At 56.9% G+C, this 27,671-nt stretch overlaps 2 protein-coding genes and 1 pseudogene across 19 annotated transcripts; 2 read left to right on the forward strand and 1 right to left on the reverse strand.

The window, feature by feature from the left end:
* Positions 1-569: 569 nt before the first annotated feature.
* On the reverse strand, positions 570-8,659 carry PLK5 (polo like kinase 5 (inactive)). 4 transcript variants are annotated; one of them, XM_033135393.1, is made up of 17 exons: positions 8,618-8,659; positions 8,070-8,167; positions 7,523-7,956; positions 6,841-6,954; positions 6,584-6,700; positions 6,079-6,208; positions 5,656-5,743; positions 5,459-5,554; positions 4,624-4,822; positions 4,337-4,463; positions 4,072-4,145; positions 3,802-3,886; positions 3,439-3,516; positions 2,220-2,376; positions 1,207-1,336; positions 1,016-1,126; positions 570-629 (listed from the first exon to the last, which is right to left on the reverse strand). In XM_033135393.1, exons 3-16 carry the CDS (start codon positions 7,628-7,630, stop codon positions 1,052-1,054), a joined length of 1,578 nt encoding a protein of 525 aa, XP_032991284.1. In that variant the 5' UTR covers positions 7,631-7,956; positions 8,070-8,167; positions 8,618-8,659; the 3' UTR covers positions 570-629; positions 1,016-1,051. The 4 variants fall into 4 exon arrangements, 3 of the variants coding, with proteins under 3 accessions (XP_032991284.1, XP_032991285.1, XP_032991286.1); XR_004425664.1 differs by lacking the exons at positions 570-629; positions 1,207-1,336 and adding an exon at positions 1,546-1,739 and having other exon boundaries at positions 1,015-1,126; XM_033135394.1 differs by lacking the exons at positions 1,207-1,336; positions 2,220-2,376.
* LOC117038532 (uncharacterized) lies at positions 8,551-11,299 on the forward strand (annotated as a pseudogene).
* A 3,275-nt stretch (positions 11,300-14,574) lies between these two features.
* Positions 14,575-27,054, forward strand: ADAMTSL5 (ADAMTS like 5). Of its 15 annotated transcripts, XR_004425586.1 has the most exons (16): positions 15,127-15,483; positions 16,283-16,628; positions 17,047-17,119; positions 17,207-17,298; positions 17,587-17,647; positions 17,799-17,907; positions 19,086-19,213; positions 19,498-19,609; positions 19,954-20,040; positions 20,184-20,347; positions 20,590-20,788; positions 20,865-20,936; positions 24,104-24,249; positions 24,433-24,584; positions 25,687-25,878; positions 26,279-27,054. XR_004425586.1 is itself a non-coding variant. In XM_033134231.1 (14 exons), exons 2-14 carry the CDS (start codon positions 16,609-16,611, stop codon positions 24,496-24,498), a joined length of 1,329 nt encoding a protein of 442 aa, XP_032990122.1. In that variant the 5' UTR covers positions 15,127-15,483; positions 16,283-16,608; the 3' UTR covers positions 24,499-25,265. The 15 variants fall into 15 exon arrangements, 8 of the variants coding, with proteins under 8 accessions (XP_032990119.1, XP_032990123.1, XP_032990122.1 ...); XR_004425587.1 differs by lacking the exon at positions 25,687-25,878; XR_004425584.1 differs by lacking the exons at positions 25,687-25,878; positions 26,279-27,054 and adding an exon at positions 24,784-25,265.
* The last annotated feature ends 617 nt before the right edge of the window (positions 27,055-27,671 follow it).

Genomic DNA, 27,671 nt, shown 5'->3' on the forward strand with positions numbered 1-27,671 from the left:
GTCAAGGGGAGAAGGGTCCTCTGGGCCTGCCCCCAGCCTTAGACCTCCAGGGAAAAGGACAAGCGGACAGGAGATTTACAGGCCCCTGACCTGGGTCTCAGCAGCTGCCCGGGGTTCTCCCAGAGTCAGGAGCCCAGGGTTCCATTACAGAAGGGGAAACTGAGGCTCAGGCGGGACTCCCCTGCCCACGGTCATCCCACTCTTAATCCTGTGACCTGGGGAATTCCAGCCCCACACCAAGTACCAGTTTCTTCAGTGCAACGTCACCCATGCTCTAAACAGGGAGGGGTGTTTATCCTAGTAAAAAAATTTTTATGTAATAATTTTTTTTTTTTTTTTTAAGATTTCATTGGGGAAGGGGAACAGGATTTCATTGGGGAACAGTGTGTACTTCCAGGACTTTTTTCCAAGTCAAGTTGTTGTCCTTTCAATCTTAGTTGTGGAGGGCGCAGCTCAGCGCCAGGTCCAGTTGCCGTTGCTAGTTGCAGGGGGCACAGCCCACCATCCCTTGCGGGAGTCGAACCGGCAACCTTGTGGTTGAGAGCCCACTGGACCATGTGGGAATCGAACCGGCAGCCTTCAGAGTTAGGAGCTCGGAGCTCCAACCGCCTGAACCACCAGGCCGGCCCCTGTAATAATTTTTTTTAAATAATAAAATATCATATGGTACTGCTTTGGAAATGTTTTAGGATGGGCTCTGATTGCTCAGAAATTGCCGGGGCTGCTCAGGAAAACCTCAACTTCAAAATGATTCAAGGAAATGACATTTTGAAAGCTGCTAAATGCACACACAAAGATGACCCCGAATTACATTTTGCTGTCATTTCAACACATTTTATTTTCAATTTTGCAGTGTTTGTGCTTGGGAGTCAATACTTTGTCCCCCCCACAGGAGCCAACTGTTTCCTGGCCCCCCCCAACAGTGTGCCCTGGAACAGCTAGTGTGGTCTGGGGGCAGGGCTGCTCCCCACCTGCTGAGCCCCGGAAGGCCCTGAGCCTGAGGGTGCATGCTCACCTGCAGTGTCCCGTCACTGAAGAGCAGCAGCAAGGCTCACTGGGACACCAGGCAGCGCAACAGGCATAGGCTGGGGCTGGCAAGCGGGGTGGGCATGGGCAGGGCCCCCTCCTGTGGAGAGACATAGCCACAAGAGCCTCAGGGCTGTGACGTCCCCACCTGCTGGCTCCACCAGCCCCACCAGCCCTCACCTCTTGCAGCCGCTGCTGCATGTAGCCCGCGAAGAGTCGCAGGACGGCCAGCTTGGCACCCAGGGTGCTGGGCACGTCCCTCAGGGTGAATGTTTTTACCTTCCCCCAGTTGGGCATGTAGCAGACTTGGCTGTGGGCAGGGGCACAGGGCGGTGCCAACTGTCATGGCCTCTGTCCTGGGCACCTCACACCAGGACACCTTCCCAACCAGCCACACCCTCTTAGATGGTGGCTTTGAAGACCAGCTCTACACTGACTACCCGTCTGTGTGCATGCAGCCCTGGCCCCTCTCCTGAACTCAGACCCCTGGAGCGGTGGACTCAGCCTGTCCACTGAGACCTAGATCGGCCCCCAAACCCCTCTTTCTGCCATCTTCCCATTCTGCCCTGTGGCTGCTCCATCCTTCTCGCCTGCAAACTCAGTCCAGATTCCAGGCCCCTTGCATCTCTCCTTGGCCACCATCCCAGTTCAAGTCACCACCATTGCCCAGCTGACTAGTCCAGCCACCTCCCTGCTGGTCCCCTGCATCATTCCTGCCAGAGAGATTGTGTTAAAGGTGAGTCAGACCCCTCCTTCGTGCCCCAACCCCAACAGAGGCCTTCGAGCCACGGACTTCACATCCTCCCTGTCTCCCCTCACTCACTCTGGAGTCCCCACTATTCCTTAAACCTACCATCCTCGGCCCCATCTTGGGAGCTTTGCACACGCCGTGCTATTATTCCCTGTGCCTGAAGTGCGGCTCCCAACAGGCTGCATCTTGTCATTCGTGTCTTGCCTGAACATCACTTCTTCAGAAAGCCACCTCCACCTCACAATCTGTCACCTTACCCAGATCATTTTCTTTAGAAAAATGCCACCTGAAATTAACTTAGTCATTTGTTTACCATTGTTCTCCCCCACCTGGCAGTGAGTGCCTATAGGTGTGCCCAGTAGGTACTTAATAAATACTTGAGGAATGAAGAAAGGCAAGGGGAGAGCCTGGCTCCTGAGGGGACAGGAGCCCCATGACCTACCCCCCTGGGGGGCGCAGGGCCATGTGGGTGCCGTCCTGAAGCAGGACACCACTGCCCCCGTCCGACAGCTGGTAGCCAAAGCCGTACTTGCTGGAATAATCCACCCACTTGGGAGCTGAGAGGATGGGCTGCTGCTCTCCCCGGGGCTCCTGTGTAGCTGGGCACAAAGATGAGGTGAACTGAGTGGGTGGTTCCTGTGAGGCCTGGGTGAAGGGACTGCGTGGGCACAGATTTCGAGAAAAGTCCAAGGAAGAGAAAAGCTCCTCTCGCCTGAAGGGGAGGACATGAGGATCACGGGCTCCCTCTGGGGATGAGCAATTCTGAAATGCTTGCAACGCCCCAAACACCGTAAGGCTCTGCTTTATTTCATTAATTTTTTTTTGTCTTAAAAATAAAAAATCTCTCAGTGCCATGTGGGATCCTTTATTGGATCCTGGGAGAGAAAAAAGGCATTAGTGGAAAAATGGGAAATCCACTGCTCGGGGACAAACTGTGCTATCTTCGCAGCTTCTCAGAAAGTTGATCTCAAATTATTTTTTACTGTTTATTTCAAATGTTGAAATAAAAGTTGGCTCCAGTTGATTCAAGACAAGCTTAAAGTCTGGGGTCCTTCTTGTGCTACACAATAGGGGAGGCTGAACAAAAGAGAAGCGAAATGGATCCCCCAGGAAAGAAAAGGCTCTCCAGGTGGGGCAGGACACGAGGGATGATAGAGGTCGAGGGGCGCTCCCAAAAAGAGAAGTTGGGGCTCCAGGACTCTGGGACATGGGACAGGGTCCCATCTTGGGTGTGACCAAGGTCACGGGCTCAGGGTTGAAGTTCTGATGTCTCATTTCCTGCCTTCACTTTTCTCAGTCTCCTCTCCGGTTCTCAAACAGGACTGGATTACAAATTGCAAAGGCCCAGACCCCGAAAAGAGAACCCTCCCCAACACTTCACTCAAAATAAAGTCATCGTAAAGAGGTCTCAGAAAGTTCTAGAATTCTCACACAAGGACAGCCTGTATCATGCTATAATCAGCCTCCTTTCACAGGGAAGGCAACTGAGGCACAGAGGGTTAAGTGACTTGCCTGAAGTCACTACGTCCTGAAGCCTCCTTCAGCCCTGTGTTCTACTGGGAGTCCCAGAAATACCTAGGGGGAGTCTGAATGGGGACAGGGCACTTTTCCTCGGAGATTAAGAGACTGGCTGGTTCCTGGGGGCTGGGATGGGCTCCTACCTGGGGGTCCAGGTTTCAGGCAGAGCTGTAGCTTTCTGATGGCCACCTCTACCTCCTGCCTCAGGCTCCCCTCAGGCCCTGGGGAGACAAATCTGTGTGGGGTCAGGGAGAACAGGAGAGAGGGGACAGACAGGTCTGGGTCCCCACCACGAGGGGCCCCTCCAACCAGTGCCACTCCAAACTCTCACATTCAGGAAAATCTTATTTTAAATCCAGAGGGGTTCCAGACATCACTCCCATTTTACAGGTGGGGAAGTTGAGGCTGTGAGAGGGCCCTGATCCTGGCAAAGTCGGGTCTTTGCCCTCTACCTCTAGACCGTCACTCCCCACCCGAAGCCCCCACCTGGGACAGAGGCTGCTCACCAGCTGGGTCACTCCGGAGGTTCACTTGGGTGAGCAGGTTGATGGGGACCTCGGGACAGGGAGCCTCTCTCTCCGACACGGAGGTCTGGGGAGGAAGTAGCAGGGATGAGGGGCAGCCCCAGCCCCTGGGGGGGGGAGACCTGAGATGAGTGAAGGGCTCTGGCCTCCCCACTCTGAAAACCTCCGACTTTCCCCTCTGCCCAGGCTTGCTGTGAGGGAACCCGCGTTGTTTTCCCACCATGTCCCCAGCCCTGAGCCCTGAGCCCTCACCCCACTGCACCCCATGGAGTCAGGCTCCGAACCATCTTCTCCTGGACCTGATGCCTCATCAGGAGTGAAGGGGCCTGAGGAAGACACAAAGAATTTTGGGGGTGCAGAGTCTGGCCCCATGCAGGGGGTGGCATCTGCCATCCTCATCCAGCTCTGCCACAGATGTGAAGTCACAGAGCAGGTGAGAAGCATGACAGTGTGTGAAGTACAAGACAGGTGTCAGACAGGTAGGAGCAGGTGAGGAGTGGGCAAGGCAGGTACTCACAGGGTGGCCGGCACTGGTTCAGCAGCAGCTGGCCCACCTTCCGGAAAAGCCTGCCCAGAGGCTGGGGGATGGCGAAGATGGGCGGGCTGTGGCAGGAGTGGGGTGGCAGCCGGTCTGGAGTGAAACCCTTCGGAGTGGGGCACGGGGGGTTAGCACTCTGCTCAGGCTGCTGGGCTCTTGAGTACCTGGGGGTCTGGACCATCCCTGGGCCTTGGCTGACATACCCTTGAGAACACCTGGGCATTCAGTCCCCGGGGCGGGGGCACCACCTCGTAGACACTACACACCTGCGTGAAGAAGTCGTCCTGCAGCAGGTGGTCCAGGCTGGGCCGCTCAGCCGGGTTGGGTGCCAGCAGGCGGGCGATGAGGCGGCGGGCATTGGGTGACAAGTGGGCAGGCTCAGGGTAACGGCCATCACGGATGTTCTGATACATCTCTGACAGGGGAGCCGCCACGAAGGGAGGGGCGCCAGTCAGCACCATGTACCTGGGCCGGGGGTCAGGCAGGAACCCGGATGCCTGCTTGTATCTGTCCTGGGCTGGTCCAGGGTTGGCTCACACCTACCTGTGCACACCCGGTCATCCCTACCCGTACTCCCCTACTCTGTATGTGCTTCCTAGCCATCCACATTCCCATACCTACCCCACATCTCCTCACACCTGGCCAGTCCTTTCTGCTCAGTAGACACCAGCATCTGTTGGTACACCTGCATGCACCTGTTCAATTCTATTTTATGCATGCTCACACCTGCTCCAGCCCTGCATGTACCTCATACCTGTACGTATGCCCTGATTTGCCTGTGCACCTAGCACCTGCACACGTGTCTACACCTCTGTGCATGCTCAAACATGTCCTCCCTTGCACATACATCCCTCCATATGCCCTACTCATGCCTGCGTGCTCAAATGATGGCAGGTGCATGCTCCCACCTGCCCCATACCTGCACATATCTGTCCACGTCTGTGGTGTATGTGTTCACACCTGCCTGTCCTCCCACTCAACTTCCCCTGTACATGTTTATGCCTGTCCTTACCTCCTTGCATGCTCCCGCCTCCCCATACCTGACACCACCTGGCCACTCCTGCCCGCTCCCCGGGCCTGGGCTCCCAGGGCCTCACTCACATGATGCAGCCCAGTGCCCAGATGTCCGACTGGCAGGAGTGCCCATTTCTGGAGACGACCTCAGGGGCCAGGAAGTTTGGGGTCCCACAGAGCACTCTGGGAGAGGTAATGGGGGCGCTCAGGAAGGCTGGGGTCCCTATGCCAAACCGGGTTCTCCTGTGTTCACCCAGAGAGACTGCTCAGAGCCTCCCTCTCACCTGTGGCAGCGGCCCCCAGGCCCCACCCTGGCAGCCAGGCCCAGGTCCCCAATCTTCACCTCCATGTTTTTGTTCAAGAAGAAGTTACCTGCCAGGTGGGGGGAGAGGCACAGGTGGGGCGTGAGGGAGAGAGACACGGGCGTGGGCGAGAGACACGGGCGTGAGGGAGAGAGACACGGGCGTGGGGGAGAGAGACATGCGCGTGAGGCAGAGAGACACGGGCGTAGGGGAGAGAGACACGGGCATAGGGGAGAGAGACACGGGTGTGAGGGAGAGAGACACGGGCATGGGGGACAGGCATGGGCGTGAGGGAGAGAGACACGGGTGTGGGGGAGAGAGACACGGGCGTGGGGGACAGGCGCGGGCGTGGGGGTAGCCTCACCTCAGCTGCGCCGTCCCCAGCGTTCCCCAGCCCACACTCACTGAGCTTCAGGTCCCGGTGCACGATGCGCAGCTGGTGCAGGTAGCGAAGGCCACTGACCAGGCCCCGCATGTAGTAGCGTACCTCAGGCTCTGTCAGTGTCTGCCGTGCTTCCAGCACGTGGGCCAAGGACTGTAGGTGACCCACAGGCCACAGCGCCAACACCAAGGAGACACAGGTGAGCTCAGGTGTACTTAAGTGGGCAAAGTGAATTCAAGGAGTCTATGAAGTCACAACTAAATTCAACTGGGGGCATGGGGCATGGCGGAGTACAGGAGGGACACAGGTGAGCACAGCTGTGCTCAGGTGGACCCAGGTAACCACAGATGAGTATGAGACGAGTCTGGTGACCACGGAATAAATTAGACATAGGTGCACACAGGTGAGCCTAGGATGAGCACAGATGGGCCTGGTGTGGGCACAGGTAGAAACAGGTAAGTACAGATGGACCCAGGTAACCACACGGGTGGGTGAAGATGAGCATAGCAGACACAGAGGGTGAGGCACCTGGCGGCTGCAGTATTCCAACAGCATGTACACGTGGTCACGGTCAGCAAAGTGTCCGTGGAAGGCCACGATGTTGCGGTGTCGCAGGCGGCTGTGTAGGGCGACCTCCCGCTCTACCTGCGGGCACAGCCCACCTGCACACATTCCGCATGCGGTATTCCCCTCCATGGGCACGCAGCCACCGTCAAGGGCAGGGACCTCTCCGGGGACCCGCTGTGGGCGTGGGGACCCTGGGCACTGAAGGGCGGGGGTCGTACCTTCCCACGGGGGTGCAGACGCCCAGCTCCTGCCCCGCCGTGTGGCACCACCTTGAGTGCGAACACGGCACTGGTGGACATGTCTGTCAGCTTGTAGCAGCGGCTGAAGGCGCCCTTCAGGGAGCAGATTCGTGAGCTCAGTATTCAGGTGCACACATGTAGGTGGACAGGTGGCCAGCCCTAGTCTCTCTTACTCACACCCCCCCACACACACACACCTTCATACTTGAACACACAGTGCAACACCTGGGCTCACACAAAAGCACAGGGACACATCAGAAGGCACAGAGAGCAGAGAAATGTGTAACGCATTTAGACACACACACACCTGGAGACAACGTAACAGAGTCTAAACACCGAGTCTGATTACACGCTCAGCCACACACTCACACCCCTGGACCCACAACCCCACACTGCACAGCGAGTCAAATACTGGTTCCCGCCACGCAAGGCACGCCATGCAGAGGAGCAACTACAGACCAGGCTCCCAGACCAAGGCCAGACCCCAAACTCGCGCACACGACACACGCAGAGACAAAGCCCGGGGTGCAGCCGGTAAACAAGCCGGATGCACGCCGGCTCTTCTGCCCTCACTGTCGCGTACGCACAGCCCACCTGCCCATCTGGGAACCCCGCCTGGCCCGGCCCCCTGGCTGCGGACTCGGGATGCCGGGGTCCCCACCTTGCCGATCAGCTTCCCGCGCTTGTAGACGCGCCCCGAGCCCGGGTCACGCAGGAAAGCGGAGACAGGCGGGCGGCAACTGCGCCGCCACCGCAGCCCGGGCTCCATCCCGCGCCGGAGCCTGGCGGGTGCAGGGCGCAGGCACTGGCCTCCGGCTGGGACCACCGCGCCGCGCCGCTGTACTGGGGACCGCGCCGCCGGGGGCTCGTCTTATTGGCTCGCGGGAGGGAAGAGGGAGGAGTCCAGACGCTCAGGGGCCGGCGGGCTGCGGGAGCGGGCAGGTGCGTGGGGGGCGCGTGGGCGTGCGGGGACGTCCGGCTGGCGGGAGTTCCAGTGACTAGAGCCGCGCTCCCTCAGGGCGCGCCAACGCAGCGCCAATCTGGTGCGCTCAACACTCTGGCTCTTTCAATCCTGCGCCTCCTGCCAACTGCGAACTGTCAATGCGCCCATTTTACTGAGTGGAAAACTGAGGCCCAGAGGGATTGTCTCATTCTCTCGTAGGCCTCCCAGGGAAAGGCGTGTGGGGTTGGGGGCTTGGCGGCCTTACCCCAAAGTGCACTTGAGATGTGAATCTAGTTCTGAATGTGTGGGTCCTCCCTGCAGATGGGTTTCTGGGGCCCACATGATACTTTGGGACCTGATCACCTGAGCACAGGGGTGGGAGGGTGAGGGGGGGTGAGGTAGGGGGTGAGGGGCACAGCAGAATCCAGAGGAGAAAGAAACCCAGTATCTCTGGGACTGGGGCTGGCGGGGAGGGGAGTGAGACCTGAGGCAGAGACCCAGGATGGGGCACCGCTCTAAGTTGGGAGGTGTCATATGAGGGATGCTCAGCAGTGAGAAGGAACAGAATTAGGGGACTAATGGGTGGACATGGGGGTGTGACTCCCAGCAGGGGCAGCCAAGGAGAGACAGTTGAATGGGAGGACAAATGGGCGGGCTTGGGTCCCTCTTGACATTAGGGGGCATCTCTGAGCTGTAGCCCAGCCTCAGGTCTAGGCCCTTTCCTTGCATTCTCTCCTTTTGACGACATGGAAACTGGCCTGTCCCCATTTTACAGGTGAGCACACTGAGACCCAGGGAGGTTAAGTCACTTACCTAGCAAGGAAGGGACAGCACTGGGTTTGAATCCCAACAGCTGCCTCTGGCTGCCTCCCTATTAATCCCAAAACGTTACATAACACAATGAATGGGGAGGGGTTAGCAGGGCTCCCTGTGGCTGGAATCAGGCCTCGGAATTTTCCAGAGACGAGATTTCAGAATCCGACCCAGCCATGCCGCCGGGGACAGGAAACACCTTCTGAGTTGTCACATGGTCACCTGGCATGTCAAATGGGGGCCCCAGTACATTTGATGGAGCAAGACTCAGGAACCTTTGGTGGGGCAGCCTCAGCACCAGAGCCAAGTGTTCCAGGCCAGTGCAAGGGGCCAGCTGGCTGTGACCTGGGAGCCCAAGTCACCTGCTAATTAGAACCAGGTGCAGTGCAACAGAAGATGGGCCCCTGAGGGGCCTGTGGGTCTGTGCTGTCACGTCACTGTCACCTAGGAATCCATGAGGGCAGACAGCTGGTCCCTTCTCAATAGCACACCTCCATCTGTGTGCTAATTCAGGTATTTGATAAGCACTGACCAATGTGGGGAACCTGTGCTGGGATCTGCCTGCTCGAGACAGACCTGCCCAGCCCTCATACAAAGATTTCCAGGAGATCGTCCAGACTTAGGGGAGTCAGGAGGCTGGGGAAGGTTCTAGAGGTATGCATGAGTAAGCCAGGCCCCTTCCGGGCAGTGGCTTGTCCCAGAGGTAGGTGTTGTTCTTAGCCCCATGTTACAGATGAGGAAACTGAGGCTCAGGAAGTGACATGCAAGCCCAGAGCACTGGGCTGTGGCCAAGCCCCATCAGAAGTGTAAGTAAGTGGGTCCAGAGCCCTTGCTGCCCCAAACTGTCCCTACAGCCCCACAGGAGAGCAGGCAGAGCCCTGACGCTGGGGCGGGTGGCTGAGCCCACTGAACACCCAGAACCCTCCTGGTGGGAATAAATCAGAAGTTCCTGGCTGGCGCCCCACAGCCTGCCTGTCAGCTGACACCCTCTGCACAGACATCAGTCTGCCTCCTTCCTGGCCGCCCACTGGGTTTTCCTGGCCGAGCTTCCACAACAGGGCCGAAGAGACCTCCCGTTCCCAGCCTGCACCCCCTTGAGCAGGGACCCTCTCCCCCAGTGCCCTAGAATGAAAAAACTAGACTAAAACGGAAAATAGCTGTAACAGCATGATTCACAACAAGAGGAAACAACCTGAATGTCCATTGACAGATAAATGGATAAAGTGTGGTCCATCCACACACTGGACTGTTCCTCAGCCTTAAAAAGGTTGGACATTCCGACACCTACTACAACGTGGATGGACCCTGAGGTCATTATGCTGAATGAAATAAGCCAGATACAGAAGGACAAACACTGTGAGGCCCCCAGAGAAGTCATATTCACAGACAGGAAGTAGATGGTGGGGGCCAGGGGCTGAGGGGGAATAAGTGTTTCATGGGGACAGAGTTTCAGTTAGGGGAGATGAGAAAGTTCTGGAGATGGATGGTGGGGACGGCTGCACAGCAGTGTGAATGTACTTAATGCTACTGAGCCATGAGCTTAAAATGTTTAAGATGGTAAAGTTTGTTATGTGTATTTTGCCAAAATAAAAAAAGGAAAAACACATTAGATTCCCCAGCCCACCCCCACCCCCAAAAAATAATCCACAGCCTGAGGAGGTTTACTAAAACCTCCATTTTACAAATGAGCAAACTGAGGCATAGTTTGGGTGCCAATCCCAGGATCAGTTTTGCAAAGGGGCAGGGGTCACGAGGCTGCCTGGCCTCCCATGCTGACCCCTGCCCAGGGTTTCGGAAGCCTGGGTAGTCTTGGGCTGGAACCCCGCCTGGACACCTACCACCTGATCCCCCATACCCGGGCCATAGTATCGCTTTCCCTCCACTCTGTGCTCTGACTGACCTGAGATAACTCCCCAGACTCAGCAGATTTCCCGGGAGAAGTGCGGGAAGCTTCGCTCAAAATACCTGCTGCAGGTGAGGGGGCAGCTGCTGACACAGCAGACTCCTGGAGGCTACCGGTGGGAGGCTTGCAGGCTGGGCATGGGGTCAGCCTTGGCACAGTCACCTCCTCCCAGAAGGTGACAGGGTAGGAGCACGTGGACAGATGTGACTCGCCCCAACTCCAGGCACCTCTCTGGTCTCCTGGCCTTTGAACTGTGTGGACACCCTCATGTCTGTACTCGTGAGCTCAGCCCCTGGGGACAGGGCCTCGTGAGCAGAGCAGTGGGAGGGGACCCCGCCACTGTGCTCCAGAAACCCCATGACTGCGGTAGGGTGCTGCCTTGAGACTGGTCCAGAGTTGGGGGCAGGGGACTTGGCTTCCACTCGTGCAGGGCCAAACCTTGTCTTTGCCTCTCCCAGTCTCCCAGCGTCCGTTGTCATCGGATCCTTCTAGAATCACTGTCCTCTCTGACCCTTCAGGGTCATCTCCATCTCAGGGTCTTTGACTTAATCCATCTGCAAAGTCTCCTATGCCACGTGAGGTGACATGTCCACAGGTCCCTTTGGGAAGAGGACAGTATACTTCTGACGACAGAGGGTAGAGAGAAACTCTGCAGTATGTTTGCAACTTTCTGTAAATCTAAAATGATTTCAAAATTAAAATTTCACTTTAAAAATAAACACAAGAATTAGGAGGTCATTACAAGAAATGCAAGCCAGACCTGGAAGGCAGTAACGTAAAGTCACCTGCACCTTCACCCCAAGATCACTGTGGGCAACACCAGGGCTTTATCTTGATTTCCTGTCTGAGTCTATAGGAACATGTAGTTTTATATGAATGGCCATCATATCGGGCTTGATTTTTCTGATTTTATCACGTAACAGCATACCTTAGACGACTTGTCATTTCTGAGTCACCGTCCCATGCTCCCCAGCCCCTGAGCCCTGCGTGGCCCCCGCCCCTCTCTGGCCTGGAAGCCGGCTCCCTTGCTCCCTGTACTCTGGCCTGGGCTTCACCCTGATCCTCTGGCCACCTGGCCGTTGCATGTGCTGTTCCCTCTGCTGGAAACACCCTCTCCCTCATACTGTTTTCCATCCAGTTCTCTCATCCTCCAGGTCCTGCCTGATAAGCATCCCCACACCCCTGCCCCAAAAGGAGCTCAGGGCACCCATTCAGATGTGGGTGGGGAGTCGTCCCAGATCCTCTGAGTCTCACTGCATGTGATTTCGCCCATCTGCACCTCAGTGTCCCAACCCGTAAAGTGGGGGTGAGGATTACTCTTATGGGAAGCAGTTGGGAGTGTCACATCAGATATGGGAACCCCCAAGGCAGGGGCAACTTTGCAGTAGGTGAGGTGCTCAGTCACTGGGTCAGTGGCATGAGAACTATGACCTGTCTGGAGCAAGGATGATGCAAAGGACACTGCTCCCCATTAGTGAAGACCTTTTGATTATAAGTCTCAGAAACCCAAAGTTACTAAAGTGAAAACTACTGGATGGATGGCTTCAGGTATGGCTCGATCCAGAGACGCAAACAACAGTCTCAGAAATCTGGCCCTTTCTGTTTCCTGCCTCCTATGTCCCTGGGGCAGCTCTTTCTGGGTGGTAATCCCAGTTCTCATGGGCGATCTTGGATGAAGTGAGTCCCAGTTCCTGCTGGACCCATGCTCATGCACAGGGACATCTGGGCAGATCTAAGACCCCTCCCACCCAGTCAACTCAGGAGGCTGAAGTGTCCTGGGACCATGGAGCCAGGCGCCAGGGATCATGAGGGGCACAGGGAGTTGGGGGAGGGGCCATGGGGAGGCCACAGGATCTGCTCGCAGACTTTTTCTAAGCCCCAAGGCCCTGAGACCCCAGGAGGAGGAGGAGCCCGGCTGACCCACGTCCACGGCACCGACTGTACTCGCCCGATCCTGTCCTGCCCTGCCTCAGGGAGGGGGCCCAGGGTGGAGCTCAGAGTAGAGGGATCCATCTGCTCCTGGGCCGGGGTGTAGGCCAGTGTATGGGATGAGGAGCTGAGACACCACTGGACCTGGGGCCTGTGAACCTCACAACCACCCCTCCACCTGTACCAGGTGTTCTGAGCTGAACTCCAGGCTTCAGCCTCCGGGAATCTGCTGGGTCCAGTTGTTATGTCCGAAGGACAGAGGTGGTGGCCGGAGACCCAGGGGAGACAAGGACTGGGGGGGGACCTCCACTCCTTCACCTCCTCCCACTTGATGACCCCACAAGCCCTAGGGCCCCAGTGCAGTGTGCAGTGCCTGCTGTATGCACTTTCTACAGGACTGTGCTTGCTGCATATACTGACTGCAGAGTCCGGTGCCTGTACTGCTGTATGCACTTCTTGGAAGGTTCAGTGCTACTATCTGCTCTCCCTGCAGGATGCATTACCTACTGTATACACTCCATGAAGGGCAAAGAGTCTGCTGTTATGCATTTCTATAGGATGTAGTACCTGCTGCATACATTCCCTACAGAGCCTAACACCTTCTATGTATGCTTCATGCAGGACACAATGCCTACTGTATGCACACCCTGCATAGTACCGTGGGCTATGGCTCCAGGAACAATGCAATTGCGGGGGTGGCAATTGTGTAGTCCCTCGGCCAGGCCTGATTTATCTCTGATGGCCTCCCAGGCCCCAGTTCATAGCTTGGTACACAGTCAGTGCTCAGAAGAGGTTGCCTGCTCCTCTCCTGCCCAGTCCAACCAGGCTTAACCTCACTAAGGTCACGACTGCCTCCGTCAGTGCCAACCCCCTGGTCCACCGGTCCATGTCTTCATTTTGCCCACACAGGCCTTGTGGCCTCGGAGACCCCACAGCCACCCGTTCTCCTCCACCACACCCCCTGTCCACACGCATGCCCTATACGTCATCCACAAAGCTGAACACCTCCGTGTGCAGGGGATGCTCACGTGTCCGTCTCCAGCCAGACATGACCCCTGGATTCCCAGCCTCTTATTGGTGACCCACAGACATCTCACCCTCGAGCCATCCAGAAGTGACTGATGGACTCACCCTCCCACTCCCACCCACCCCCAGCCTGTCCCCCTCAGTAAATGGGGCACCTCCTTTCACCAGTCCCCCAGGCCAAGCTTCTCGCCTCTCCCATCACCTCCCCCATGGGATCTGTTAGCAACTCCTGCAGACTCTGCTCCCAAACAGCTGGGAGCCACCCACTGCTCTCACCTCCACCCATACCCCGGCTCAGTCCTGCCTACAACACCTGCTGCTGCCTCTCATGACTTTCCTGGCCCCCACAGCAGCCAGGGGCAGCTTTTCCAAAGCTAGAGCACACTCTCCCACCTCCCATGGCTCCATTCCCCACTCTGACCTCATGCCCGCCCCCCTCTCGGGCCACTTGCTCCACCCACCCCACTTCCTGACTCCCTTATTCTCTTATTCCAGCTTCAGGACCTTTGCACATGCTGTTCCCTGTTTCTGGGCTGCCCTTCCCCCCACCTCCTGTGGCAATCACCTATTCAGTGAGGGCTTTCCTGACCACACCCCCTTCCCCATCTTCAGTGGGCCTGGGCTGTTTCCTTTCAGTGCCCAGATCACAGGGTGAGATTATACCTTCCCCGGGGCAGTCTCCCTCACTGCCTGACTGGCTGGGTGGTTCACCACTATATTGGCACATATTTGGTGCTCAGTAAATGTTGACTGAATGAACAGCATTGAGTGGGTCTCGTCTGAGCTGCTTTAGGCTGTAAGGCAGAGGGATCTGGACCACCCCTGCCCCGTGGTCAGGGCTGGGAGACCCCCACAGTGGGCTTTCAGGAGGAGGGGGCACTTAAGCTGAGCCTGGCTGTGGCTGTGGGCAGAGGGGCAATCCATTAATCGCCTCTTTGGTGCCCCATCTCCTCAAGGGGCCCACCAGGCACCATGGGCGACAGTGAGGTGCCGGTGGAAGTGGCAAGAAGAGGAAGCCTGCTGCATCCCTGAGTGGGCAGGGCCGGGAAGCAGCCGGCGGGCAAGGGTGGTGTGGGGGGAGCCCTGAACTTGCCAGTCCGTGCGGAGCTGAAGTCCAGCTGGAAGTGTCCCGTGGAGACTCTGCCAGCTCCATTGCCTGAATGGGGAAACTGAGGTTGGAGAGGGTGGGACCATCGGCCGCGCAGAATTGGGATCTTCTGGACCTGGGTCTGGCTCCAAACCCGCTGCTAGCAGCCCGGGGGCTTGGCAGGGAGGGCGGGAGGTGGGGTGGGGCCCGTCTTCTGGTGACAACAGCGCCCGGGAATGTGCCGGCTGGGAGGGGGCTCTCCGTCCCCCACGCCTGGCCCCTAGGGCTGAGCTCTTCCGCAGTGCGCTGGGGGCCCTGAGCTGGGGATGGTCGGGACCTGGGTCGGGAATCCCAGGATCAGAACCCAGGCGCGCGGGTTCCAAAGTAGGGTGACCTTGAGGGAAAGGAAGAGGGAAGGACAGGAGCAGGGGATAGTGACCGGGAATGGGAATCCTCGCGGGGACATGGTCTAAACGTCGGTGGAAAGGGGGTAGCTCCCCGGACTCCCGGAACTCGGGCAGGGCGACCTCGGTTCGCGCACATTCCCAGGCCCTGAGCACGGCGCCCGGAATAGCAGCCCTGGGGTGGGGGTAAGGGCAGCCAGTCCCCGCGCGGCTCCCCCGCCCTGGGATTCCCAAAGTCACCGGGACATGGACTGTTGGACACCAGACCGCGGTTTTGGGGATACGGGATCCACGCGAGGCAGTCCCCTGCCGCAGATCCGCCCCGAAGCGCGCCACAGCCGCGCGAGGGCGCACGGGGCCGCCGCCCCTCTGGACCCCGGCCTGGGTGCGCCCTGGGAGGCCGGGTGGGAGGGGCCGACCCGGGCTCCCCCCGCCCCTCCCAGCGGGTCCCGCCGCTTCCGCTCGCCCTGGGGCCGCCGGAGGAGCCAGGACGCGCTGCCTAGGCTCTACATCAGCGGTAAGTCCCTCTTCCTATCCCCCCACTATCCTGGTCGGCGTCTTTTCCCCGCCCTGGGCCCAGGCTGGTGTGTGGCGAGGTAGCAATCCCTAGGGTGGGAGAAAGCCCATCCCCACTTCCTGGGAAATTGAGGCCCAGAGGCGGGGCTTGCCCTGAGGTCACACCCACAGTTAGGAATGCAGCCTAAACGGGGTATGAATGTCCTCCTCCTTAAGGAGGGGTCTCTGGAGAATGGAAGGATGGTTCTTCTAGCCGCTCATTTTCCATCACCTAGACCCCCACCGCACAGTCGGGAGCGGGTGTCAGAAGGCCAACGCCCCTTCCCTGTCTCCTCTTCTCTTCAAACTTCTTCCTGCTTCCTGGGCCAGCCTGCGCCAGCCTGCGCGTTGGGTTTAGAGAGGGGCAGAGATGCAACTGGCTGCACAGCTCTGGTCAGAGATGGGGACCACCCGGCAATCTCCCAGGTTTTCAGCACCTGGAGCCACTTTAGCACCATACCTCTGGTGCCCCAGGTCTAAATGCCAGAGCTAAAAGGGCCTGAGATACAGGGAAACTGAGGCTCAAGAGGGACCATGGGTCCAGCAGAGCCCAGCATTCTCCGGTCTGGTGCCCAGAAGCTCGGAGGCTGGAGGACTTTAGCTTGTCCTGTGCGTCCTTCGGGCACTGTTGACTGCTGGGCTCCCTGGCTCTGGCCCGAGAAAGGACTCACAAGGCAGCCACTTCCCTCCCCGATTCTCTGCCAATGTCATGGTCATGCGGCGGGTGTAGATGTCAGGTGGCTTTATTTTTCTCCTGACAGCTGGAGAAACTGAGGCCTGGGGTGGCGAAGTCGCCAGCCCAGCAACCCCCCAGCCTCCCTCCTCTTTCTGCGTCATCTTCATCAGTGGCCCCTTTCCATCTGCAGACCAGCCTGGCACTCCATCCCACACCTTCTGCTCATGAGGCCATGAGGCTACGGCTGGACCAGGGCCAAGTCACCCCTCCTCACCCCTCCTCAATCCAGGGGCTCCCTGCTGCTGAGGCTCTGGGAGCTGAGGGGGCCCTGGAGGGACCTGGCCCCTGACCCACCCCATCTCTGCAAGGTCTCAGAGTCCTGACTGACCCCAGCTGGTCCCCACTGCACAAATGGGGAAATTGAGGCCTGGGTAAGTGGAGTGGCTGCTTCTGGCCTCACAGAAAGATAGAAGCAATGATGGTGGGGAGAATAGTGAGGGGTCTGGATCCTGGAGACACCTGCGCACTACCCTGGAATGATTTGTTTTGTCATTAGACACTGATTAAACACCTACTGTATGCATCATAAGACAATAAAAAACCAATAAATAATTCTCTGAACTCTCTATCCTCATACCAGGCTCTGTGCCTCTCATTTTTCTTACCTGATCCGTCGCATCCCTCAAAACTTTCCTGTAAGGGGGGCTGTATTATCACTCCATTTTTCAGAGATGAGAAGGAAGGCTCAGAGAGGCTAAGTTATTGTCCCAAATCACAGTCAGGGCAGAGCTGGCTTCAACCCCTGGCCTTCTGATGCCCCCACTGCAGCGACCCTCTCTGCTTCCGCAGACTCCACCCCTTCTGGAACCTCCTGCTCCTGCTGTGGACCCTCCTGAACTGTAGTTTGGGTAGCAGTGCTCAGGTAAGGGGGGACATGAACCCAGGGGGCATTGAGCATGGGGACCCAGCTTCCCTTCCAGGCTGACTGTGCTTCTCTCTCCCCAAGTAGGGTTCAGGCGAGTGGACGCTGTGGGGTTCCTGGAGCCCCTGTTCCAGCTCCTGTGGGCGGGGTCTCTCTGTACGAAGCCGCCGCTGCATCCGGTGAGCAGGGAGCTGGAGCTCAGCTGGGCGGGGCGAGAGCGGTGGGTCCCTGCCCCTCCTCTCCTGCCAGCCCAGCCAAGCCCCTGGCCGCACCCTCTGCCTGCCCACACATGCTGTGCCTTTCCCCCCCTTTTCTTCCGCCTCCCCCCGCCCATGCTGTGCCATTTAATCTTACTGATCCAGCTGGAATGTGGGTAGGATTGGGGGGGATGGAGGATGTGCACACTGCCTCTGAGGAGGGGCTTCCTGAGGGGCCTGACCACACTCTGGCCATCTTGCTCCTCACAGATTTCCCAGGGAAGAGCTGTGCTGGGGGAACACCCATGAGTACCGCCTCTGCCAGTTGCCGGTAAGTTCTGTCCACGACCCAGACCCTCTAGTCTGACCTGAAGCCCCCCTGCTTCCCCATTCATACTCCCAAATAGGTTTGCCACCCTGCCAGCTTCACTGGGTTCCTCCAAGGCTGTCCCAGCCTCTGACACACCCATCTCTATCCCCAGGACTGTCCCCCAGGGGCCGTGCTCTTCAGAGACCTCCAGTGTGCCCTCTACAATGGCCACCCTGTCCTGGGCCCCCAGAAGACCTACCAATGGGTACCCTTTTATGGCGGTGAGTAACCTGCCCTCCTTTTGGGCCAGAGGGAACAACTCAGAGTTGTCAGGGAGAAGTGGCTGCTAAGAAGGAAGGGAAACTTGAGGGGTTGTAAAGAGGAGGGGGCATTAGCACTTGGGCTTTGAAGGATATGTAGGAGTTGGTGAAGTGAAGGGGAAAAAGCATGTATGAGGTGTAAAGCAGGGGCAGAGGAAGGCAGGGTCTATTCTGCACAGAGTTGAACACCAGGCTGAGGATTTACTTGGAGTTGTATCCAAAGGCCAGCAGTTCTCAAACTTACCCCAGTAGCAGGAAATGTCGCATTGAACTGAAAATAGCGAGTTATATAACTGTATGCCCGGGGCAGTGCGCCTCCCGATTTAAGGGAGACAGACACCTCAGATGCAGCGGTGGGGGCAGGCACAAATAAGCAAAACCTAGAATGGAGAAAGTTCCATCCGTCGACCTCATGTTTTGTTTTGTTTTTTATTTCTTTGCCCTAAGAGTTGGAAGAAATCTGCCATGATCTCACCCCCACAGAGGTCCATCAGGGCCAGCTCAGGCTCTGTTCCAGGAAGGGTCTGCCAGCCAGGCTCAGGGAGGTGGGAGCTTAATGGGCAGGCGCAGGGATCAAGGCTATAAGCCTGTGTGTGAAAACTGCCCATTGTGCCCCTCTGCTAGGCAGAGGGGGAACTGAGTCCTGGGGAGGGCCAGAGACAAACCTAGGCAATGTGGGACCCAGTCAGTACTGGACACTTTTTATTGGGCACCTGCTGGGTGCAGGTCCCAAGCACTGATTGAGTTCTGTCCAATGCTGGGCCTAGAACCCTGTCTGGAAAATAGTAGGTGTTCAATGAGTGTTTGTGGAATGAATGAATAAAAGATGAATGAAGAATGGGAAATGATGTTGATAATGGATATAATACGTGAGGACTTCTGATATTAGTACTTAATATGAATGAATGAATGCACGTATGCATGCATGCCGGGCCAGAATACTTGCTTGGAGAGTCCCAGGTAGCTGGAGGCAGAATTCGTAAGTCCAGTTCTAGCTCCGCTTCAGCCTCGATGTGTGGTTTTGGCTGAGTCTCTGGACCTCATCTGCCCAAAGGCATGGCTTTCTGGGGGATCCTGGTGGGAAGGGGGCTGGAACTAGGATAGACAACGCCCGGCCCACTTACTCCTCCCACCCCCAGCGCCCAACCAGTGTGACCTCAACTGTCTGGCTGTGGGTCACGCCTTCTACCACAGCTTCGGACGCGTCCTGGATGGCACCCCCTGCAGCCCGGGTAGTCTGGGCCTCTGCGTGGCTGGCCGCTGCCTGGTAAGGACTCACCAGACCCCGCCCACCTCCCATCCTGGCCCCCCTCCCCCAGACCCCACTGCTTTTGGTTCCTTAGTCCCACCCTCTTCCATACGCCCCGCCCTCCCTAGGCTCCACCTCAGGCTCCTCCCTCTGGGCCCGCCCCTTTACTCCCAGGCCATATTTCTTTCATTTCAGGTTCCACCCTCGTCCCTAGGCCCCAACCCTCTAGTGATCAGAGCCCCGCCTCCTATCCCAGGCGGGGGAGAGGCTCTCTATGACTTGTGTCCTCCCAACCCCTTCAGAGCGCCGGCTGTGACGGTTTGATGGGTTCAGACGCCCGCGAGGACCACTGCGGCCGCTGCGGCGGCGCCAATGACTCGTGCCTCTTTGTGCAGCGCGTGTTTCGTGATGCCGGTGACCGCTAGCCCCGTCCTCTCCGCTCTTCCAGAGCGGGCCCTTTAAGGAGCCGCGGCCCGGAAGCAAAGTCCCGTGCTGATTGGGCAGTCTGCGGCCCCGCGCCGTCTCGCTCGTCATTCTGATTGGTCATTGCCAGATTGTCCCACCCTCCCCAGAACAGATGGGTTTTAACTCTTTCATTGCCTCAAACGATAATAATCTTAACTTCACACGTTTACGGAGCATTTTGGGATAACAGGACCCTGGCTAACCTCTTTACCCGCAGTATCTCATTTAATTCTCAAAGCATCCCTCAAATACACCCCACCCGCACCCCAACATCCTCTTTCTCTCCCACCTAGGAGCCTTCGCTGGCTACTGGAACGTGACCCTGATACCCGAGGGCGCCAGACACATCCGCGCCGTCCACCGGAGCCGCAATCACCTGGGTATCGCAGGGTCGGAGGGGCGATGCTCCCTGCTGTCCGCCCGGGTGCAGCCGGGGGAATGAGGCCTGGGGAGGGGAAAGCCTGGGTCGGAGAGGTGCGTGGGGGCTGGCTCTGGTGTACTCCGACTGACCCTTCTCTTGCAGCGTTGATGGTGAGCGACGGGAGCTACGTGCTCAATGGGAACTGGGCGGTCAGCCCGCCGGGGACCTACGAGGCAGCAGGCACCCGCGTGGTCTACACCCGCGCAACAGGGCCAGAGGAAACGCTGCATGCGGCCGGACCCACCTCCCAAGACCTACTCCTGCAGGTGTGGGCCGGGCCTTCAGGAGAAGGCAGGGCTCGTGGGGCGGGGGGCGGGGGGGGGGCGGAGGGAATGATCTGGGGAGGCTGGGGACAGAGGGTCAGAGGGGATAGGCTGGATTAGAGATGGTCATAGTGGGGAGGCTAGGATAGAAAATCAGAGAGGAGAGGCAAGAGTAGAAAGTCAGAGTGGGGAGGCTGGGCCATCAGTTCGGAGTTCAGCTTCCTAGTGTGTGACATTCCCCTCAGGTCCTCCTGCAGGAGCCCAACCCTGGCATTGAGTTTGAGTTCTGGCTCCCTCGGGAACGCTATGGCCCCTTCCAGGAGCAGGCACAGGCCCTGAGCTGGTCCTTGCGACAGCCACAACCTCGGGAGGTGGAACCTCAGCCCCCTGAGACCCCTGTAGCGCCTGCTGCCATTCCCCCACGGACCCTAACCCCCTCCGCAGGTGAGGTGGGGATGGCCAGGGTGGGGGCAAGCAGGGAGGTGAGGCATGTGCCCTGACTGCACCCCCCCAAACACAGACCCCTGCCCACCCTGCCCTGACACCCGTGGTCGTGCCCACCGGCTGCTCCACTATTGCGGCAGCGACTTTGGTAAGAGAACTATTTCCCCAACACTCACTTGGTCCCTAGTTGACTTGAGCTTGACTCCTGTGTTGCTGACCTCTGACTCTCATCTGACTTTACCTTTGACTTCTTGACCTGACTCCACCTTGACCCCTTCTTCTGACCCTAGTTTGACTCCTTGATCTGACCCTTTGCTCTTAATGAAGTCCTCACTGATCCCTGTTCTAATGCTGACCCCAGGTCTCAGCTAACCCCATCCCCTCTTCACAGTCCCCAGGCCCCCCCACCCACACCCCACCTGACCCTCAGTTCCCTCATCTGGCAATGGGGTATGTGGAGGCTGGAGAGTTCAGCCACCCTCAGCACCACCCTGCCCACAGTGTTCCGGGCTCGAGTGCTGGGCCGCCTCTACCAGGCTCAGGAGACCCGCTATGAGGTGCGTGTGCAGCTTGTCTACAAGAACCGCTCCCCACTGCGGGCCCTGGAGTACGTGTGGGCGCCAGGCCGCTGCCCCTGCCCACCACTGGCCCTCCATCAAGAGTACCTGCTGGCTGCCCGGCGCCTCGTCAGCTCTGATGGCACTCAGGACCGGCTGCTGCTGCCTGACGCCGGCTACGCCCGGCCCTGGAGCCCTGCAGAGGACAGTCGTGTACGCCTGGCTGCCCGACACTGTCCTGTCTGAGCCTCCGGATGAGACCCCTCCACACAGAGCAACAAAGATGTGCCTGATCAGCTCAAACTCAACTTATTTCCCCTCTTGCCCTGGCTTCCAGGGAGCTCAGAAATATCTCTCAACTACAGCTATGTGACCCTCCCTCACACACACTTAGACACCTCGGCATGTAGTCAGATCCACTGTCACGAGTAAGCAGGCACTAGTAAGGACACACTGAATTGCCTCTTTAACTCTTATTATTACCTCTCTCACCCTGGCTGCCAGCAAACTCATAGCTATCTTATATTCAGAACTTTGGGTTTGTTTTTTTTTCCTTGCCTCACACTCACTTGCTTAGAGACACTCTCACAAACAAGCAGGGCCCTGAGGAAAGCGTGCCTAATGAGACATTGTAATGTATCAGTTTCCCCTCCTGCCCTGGCTGCCGGAAAGCTCATCACTTTAACTCCCTGACATTCTGTGCTCTCTCTTCTTGCTGCCACTTACCCGCACATCCTCATGTATTTAGAGACACTACCACAAACAAGCATTCCCCCTAGAAGACATGCCTAACCGACACTGTAACATACTCATTTCCCCTTTTGCCCTGGCTACCAGGAAGTTCAGAGATAATCTTCACAGCCTTAGCAATTCTGGCTGGGTGCATACTCGGCCGCATAGACACAGGGATGTTAGTCAGATCGACAACCGCACTCTCACAGCACATACACACACGTGACTGTACGCGCCCCATCCCCTCCTCCTGGTCCAGCCCCCACGTCCCCTCAGTATGTCTGACTCTGTGAGGGGCGTGAGGACAAGGAATATAGAAGGATGGGGGGCTTTTCTAGGTCCCAAGTCTCCTCCCCGTGGCCCCTTCAGAGCCACACGCAGGGGAGCCTCCCATTGGAGGAGGCAGTCACAGCCCCTGCCCTCAGCCTGTCCCCATCCTCATATGTTCTGAATAGAGTCTCTTCATATATTCTTTTGGAGCAGGAGGGCCGACCTCGGTCCTACAAGAATTGGGAGTGTCTTTGGGGTGGCCCAGCAAGCCCTCCCCTATGGGGGAGGGGTCCTCTTCTGTCTCCCTACCTTGGATGGGGTGGCTCAAGCTGTCATTTGGGACAATCTGCTCTTCTGTACCATCGTGGTCATGTTTTTCTCTGGGGCGTGGATGCTGGCAGTGGGTGAGGGGTACACGATGTGTGTGTCTTAGATTTGGATGGGCTTAGTCCCTGACCTTGCAGATAACCTTAGGCCAGGCCAGGCCCCTTTCTAGGTGTCAGTTTCCCCATCTGCAAGTACCCTTTCAGCCCTTCTTGGCTCTGACCATGGGAATCACACTCTTTCTGGAGTCCTTCTCTAACTCCTTCATTCATTCATGAGTTCCTCCAATGGGTAGTTATTGAGCACTTACTGTATGCCAGTGGGACAGCAATGCCTGGGCGGTCCCAAGCCTGGCCCTGTCATCTCCAGCTGATGTTAGCGAATCCTCGGAGTCCCCACTAGCACGGGCAAAGTAAAGCACAGTTCTAGAGGGAAGCGTGGGGGCGGGGCGCCCCCTAGTGGCAGGATGAGGGAAAAAGTGAGTCAAGGCACCTGCGTTGCCTGCAGACCCCAAGGGCCTTCATGAACACCCACTTCTCTCATCAGCACTTGCCTTCCTCAGGAACGCCTTTCCCCACGCACCCACTTCCTTACAGCAGCACCCACCCACAGCTCCATTCCTCCCACCATTGGCCCGAAATTGTCCCCTCTGCCATGTTGTGTCAGGGAGTGGGGGTCTCAGGCCTCAGCCACAGGGTTCTGTGGGGCATCCCTGCCGCCTACGCCTGAACCATCAGGACTGGCTGGGTTAAGACAGGTGCTCCAGGGAGGGGCCAGTGCAAGGTCCTCTCCAGCAGTCAGGGTGGCCTGTGACCACCTGAGCAGTGACTCCTCTTTACAGCCCCTCCTCTGTGTGGCAACATTGTTTCCAGTAGTGATCTCCTAAGTCACAGTAAATATTACTTTTTTTTCCTCTTTAGCTTTAAAACAATCTAACCATTGAAAGAGAATAAAATGTTACAATTCTAAAGATGCTCAAATTCTCAACACAGTTCAGAGAGGAGCTAACATTTGCATTTGCCACACAAAAATATTACACTTACACTGTTTTGTTGTTTTATATTGAAACACAAATAAAAACTCCAGGGGATTACATAGAATGACAGAAACAAAGTGACTGGACATGTTTTTTTTTGGGGGGTTACAATTCCTAACCCCCTTTTTTTTAATAGCATTTTTTTAATGTTATTGGGGAACAGCATGTTTCTCCTGGGCCCATCAGCTCCAAGTTGTCATTCAGTCTAGTTGTGGAGGGTGCAGCTCAGCTTCAAGTCCAGATGCTGTTTTCAATCTTTAGTTGCAGGGGGCGCAGCCCACCATCCCATGTGGGAATTGAACCGGCAACCTTGTTGTTGAGAGCTCCATCTCTAACAAACAGCCGTCAGGCCGCCCCTCCTGGCCCTTTTTTTAATTAGTTATTGTGTCCCTGCAGGGAATACCCAGGGCCCATCTGGGTTAGAGACCCAAACATTGCCTGAAGTGACCGCAAATGGGTACAGACAGGAACTTCCGAGAAAACAGGTGGCTGCGTCCTCATGTCCAGAACTGGGAATTCTCCAAATTGACTTCCCACAGGAGGTGATGTTTATTAAAGGATAAAGAATTAAAACAGTCATGTTTGAAAACTTGTGTCCATGTTAGTAAAACAATGGTAACTGCGATTGTTTCATTAGCCCCACAAAAGATTATTTTCAACAACATTTCCAAATGCCAGCTCTGGGGGTCAGTCATGTTTTTCTTATTGTTTCTAATTCTCTGCAGACGGCACACCCCTGTCAAATGCCTGCGACTTGCCCTTCTCTCATTGACTCTGTACCAGATGGCTGACCCATGGGAGGACAAGTGTCCACTCAAAGGGCTGCGGAAAGCCCTGGACTGTCTTACAGCCCACAGGAATAGATGTGGGCGTTCAGGTGAGGTTGGCGTAACTACTTTGGAAAACATTTTGGCTGTGTCTGCTATAGATGAATGCAAGTCATGATAGTACGTTAAAGAGACATGTCCATGTCCCAACTCCCAAAACCTTTGAATGGAACCTTGTTTGGAGAAAAGGGTCTTTGCAGCTGTGATTAAGTTAAGGGTCTCAAGATGAGATCATTCTGGATTATCCAGGTAGGCCCTAAACCCAATGACAACTGTCCTCATGAGACACACAGAGGAGAGACAGAGAAGACGGCCATGTGATGACGGAGGCAGAGATGGTCAATGTGGTCACGAGCCAGGGACGCTGGAGCCCCCAGAAGCTGGAAGAGGCAGGAAGGACCCTCCCCTAGAGTCTCTGAAAGGAGCACGGCCCTCCCACACCTTGACCTCAAACTTCTGGCCCCAGAATGTGAGAGACTCAATCTTTGTTGTTTTAAGCCTCCCAGTTTGTGGTACTTTGTTCTGGCTGCCTCAGGAAACCCACCCGCTCACCCTGCACTCTGTAATCTCTGACAGCTGTGCGCATTGAAGGCCAGTCCTAGAACGTCCTTAGCAGCTTTAGTCACAATAACCCAAAACTGGACACTATTCAAATGCCCCCCAACAGTGGAATGGGGTGAATAATCCCTGGCTTACCCAGCGACAGAATGAAATGCTACCCACCACCAACGAAGAGCAAAGTGCTGCTAAATCCTGCAGCGGTGGTGAGTTTGACACAAGCTCTGAGTCAGACGAGAGAGGACAGAAGACACCGTGCACCTGATGGCTGCATGGCGCTATGGTTAGGGGTGGAAGTGACTGGGAGGGGCTGGCCATATTGTCTGACTAGCTATGAGTTGCGGGTTATAATCTCCTGTATGTTTAGATTAAAAACAGAACAAGATTGAGGGGCTGAAGGTTACTGTTTCCACCTGGTGAGACAGGTGTGTGTCCTCCCCACCTGTGCTCCCTGCTTAGCTGACTGGGGTGGGACCCCAGGGAAAGCCTTCAAGGGGCGCAGCCAGAACCTGTTTCACCGCCCCCAGGCACGGCAGGGTGGGGTGGGGTGATGCCAGGTGCAGAGCGAGCCCAGCACCGCCATCTCCTCCCCAGACCTCCGCCACACCACGTTCTCAAACAGCTGGACCAGCGATAAGCAGATTCAGAGATCTCTCTCCCCAGTGCCCATGTGGACTTCTCAGGAGGTTGCGGGTTCATTAATGATTACCCTTGACCCTCCCTTCCTCCCTCCTGACAAATCTTACATCCCCGAGTAAAAGCCAAAGTCCTCATCACATCTTCCAGGTACCTGCATGGCCAACACCCCCCGCCCCAGACTCACCTCTTTTTTCTTCCCCTTGCTCACTCCCTAATCCTCCTCTACCCTGCCAGGCACAGGCCTGCCTCAGGGCCTTTGCACAGGCTCTTTTCTCTGCCTGGACCACCCCTCTCCCAAGTCTCACAAGACTTGTGCCCTCACCTTCTTTATGTCTCTACTCAAATGTCACTTCCCTATGGAAGTCTTTCTCTGACCCTGACATTGCAGCCCCCACCCCAACTTCCGGCTGCATTTTCCCCCCCATGGCATTCACCTCGCTCTGACGTGTTATATATTTATCATGCTAACTGTCAACTTTCCAAATCTCCGGGAGCAGGGATTTTTATCTCTCTGGGTTATTTACTGTACCCTTTGTTCCTGGAACAGGGCCTGACATACAGTAGGCACTCAATATTTGTTGAGTGATGGAAGAAATGATTTGGAGTGCTCCGCAGAAGCGCTCGGCACTTCCCCTCCCCTCGTTGGAGTTCTCAAGGATGACACATGGGGCTGTGGTGTTGATGGCTGCACAGAACTGCCTCCTTTTTCGGAAAACTATCTTAGATGGACAGGGTCACCACCAGCTGGGGACAAGCTGGGCCTGCTAACGAGTGAGAGGCATAATGTGCCAAAGGATTGCAGGACTTGGCTGATGTGTTTGGCCAGAAACTGCAAGTGTCTCCAGACACCTCTCAGTGTCTCTGGGACAAAATCGCCCTGGGGTGAGAACCACCGAGTCACAGCCTTGGGAGCACCTGCAGTGTTGGAGCCTGTGGTTCTTTCTGCTAACTCTCCTCTGGTGTTTGCACCAGAAGTTGTGACCAACTAGAAACGTGGAGAAGCAGAGCTGGGTGGGTTGGGGCAGGGGCTGAGTGGTGAGAGGGATGGATAGTGATGGACACCTGGACCGCAGGCCCTCCCCAACTGTGACTGCAGATGCCTCCGGGGTCCAGGCCCTCCCAGGGTACGAAACATGGCCGCAGAGCTCTAGGTGCCTACTGCTGTTCTGGGCGTGGCCACACCCACTTGTGTGGCTCCTTACCCTCCCATGTGAGGTTCTGCTCCTTACTGGAGCTCCTTGGGACCCCCTCCCAAACAAAGGACTTGGACTCAAATTCTCATCTCCGATTCACCTCAGCCGCTTGGCGAGACCTTGATTCTGGGTTTCCCTATCTGTAAAGTAGGGCCACACAGCGTCCGTTCCAGATTAGATGGGATGGTCCCTACAGAGCCCCCTTCCCCAGTGCCCCCCAGGACAGACAGAGACAAGGCCGGCCAGATGAGTTTTATTGTGCCCTCTCCTAGCAGGCCATGTGTTTGAACCGCCAACAGTGCTTCAGGTATTGGAGCCAGGGGCGGTGGCGGGGCCAGCTGCAGGTTACTTCAGTGGTAGACTCTGAGCAGTACCCCAGAGGGGACACCGATTGGCAGGACACAGGCTGCTCACGCACCAAAGTGCTGGTGGGGGGCTCTGCTGGTGACCCCTTCTGATGCTGGTTGCTGGACTTGGAGGCCTTGGGGGCTGAGTCCCCTGGCTCACTAGGGCTCTTGTTAGGGGGCTGCATGGGGATGGTAGTGCCACTGGGGGACTGCACGATGGGGGGCCCCTGGTGGAAGGAGGTGCTGGGACGCTGCATGGAGCCTGAGGCCTGGTGGGCTGACGGGGAGGGGCCCAAGGAAGTGATGGAGGGCCGGTTGTACTGCTGGCTGGGGGCCTGGGGCTGGCTAGAGGAGTTGGCTCTTGTCTGAGGCACTCTTGACTGAGGCCCAACCTGGGGCT

This window comes from Rhinolophus ferrumequinum, chromosome 18 (assembly GCF_004115265.2).
Source record: "Rhinolophus ferrumequinum isolate MPI-CBG mRhiFer1 chromosome 18, mRhiFer1_v1.p, whole genome shotgun sequence".
Classification (NCBI taxonomy): Eukaryota; Metazoa; Chordata; class Mammalia; order Chiroptera; family Rhinolophidae; genus Rhinolophus; species Rhinolophus ferrumequinum.

Coding starts and splice junctions, on each gene's coding strand:
- PLK5 (XM_033135393.1), bottom strand. CDS start 7,630: ATGGAGCCCGGGCTGCGGTGGCGGCGCAGTTGCCGCCCGCCTGTCTCC. Junction 6,955..7,522: donor GCGGGAAGCTGATCGGCAAG/GTGGGGACCCCG, acceptor TGCTCCCTGAAG/GGCGCCTTCAGCCGCTGCTA. Junction 5,744..6,078: donor GCACCGGGACCTGAAGCTCA/GTGAGTGTGGGC, acceptor CCCACCTGGCAG/GTAACTTCTTCTTGAACAAA.
- ADAMTSL5 (XM_033134228.1), top strand. CDS start 16,609: ATGGGGAAATTGAGGCCTGG. Junction 17,648..17,798: donor ACCGCCTCTGCCAGTTGCCG/GTAAGTTCTGTC, acceptor CTCTATCCCCAG/GACTGTCCCCCAGGGGCCGT. Junction 20,937..21,289: donor CTATTGCGGCAGCGACTTTG/GTAAGAGAACTA, acceptor CCCTGCCCACAG/TGTTCCGGGCTCGAGTGCTG.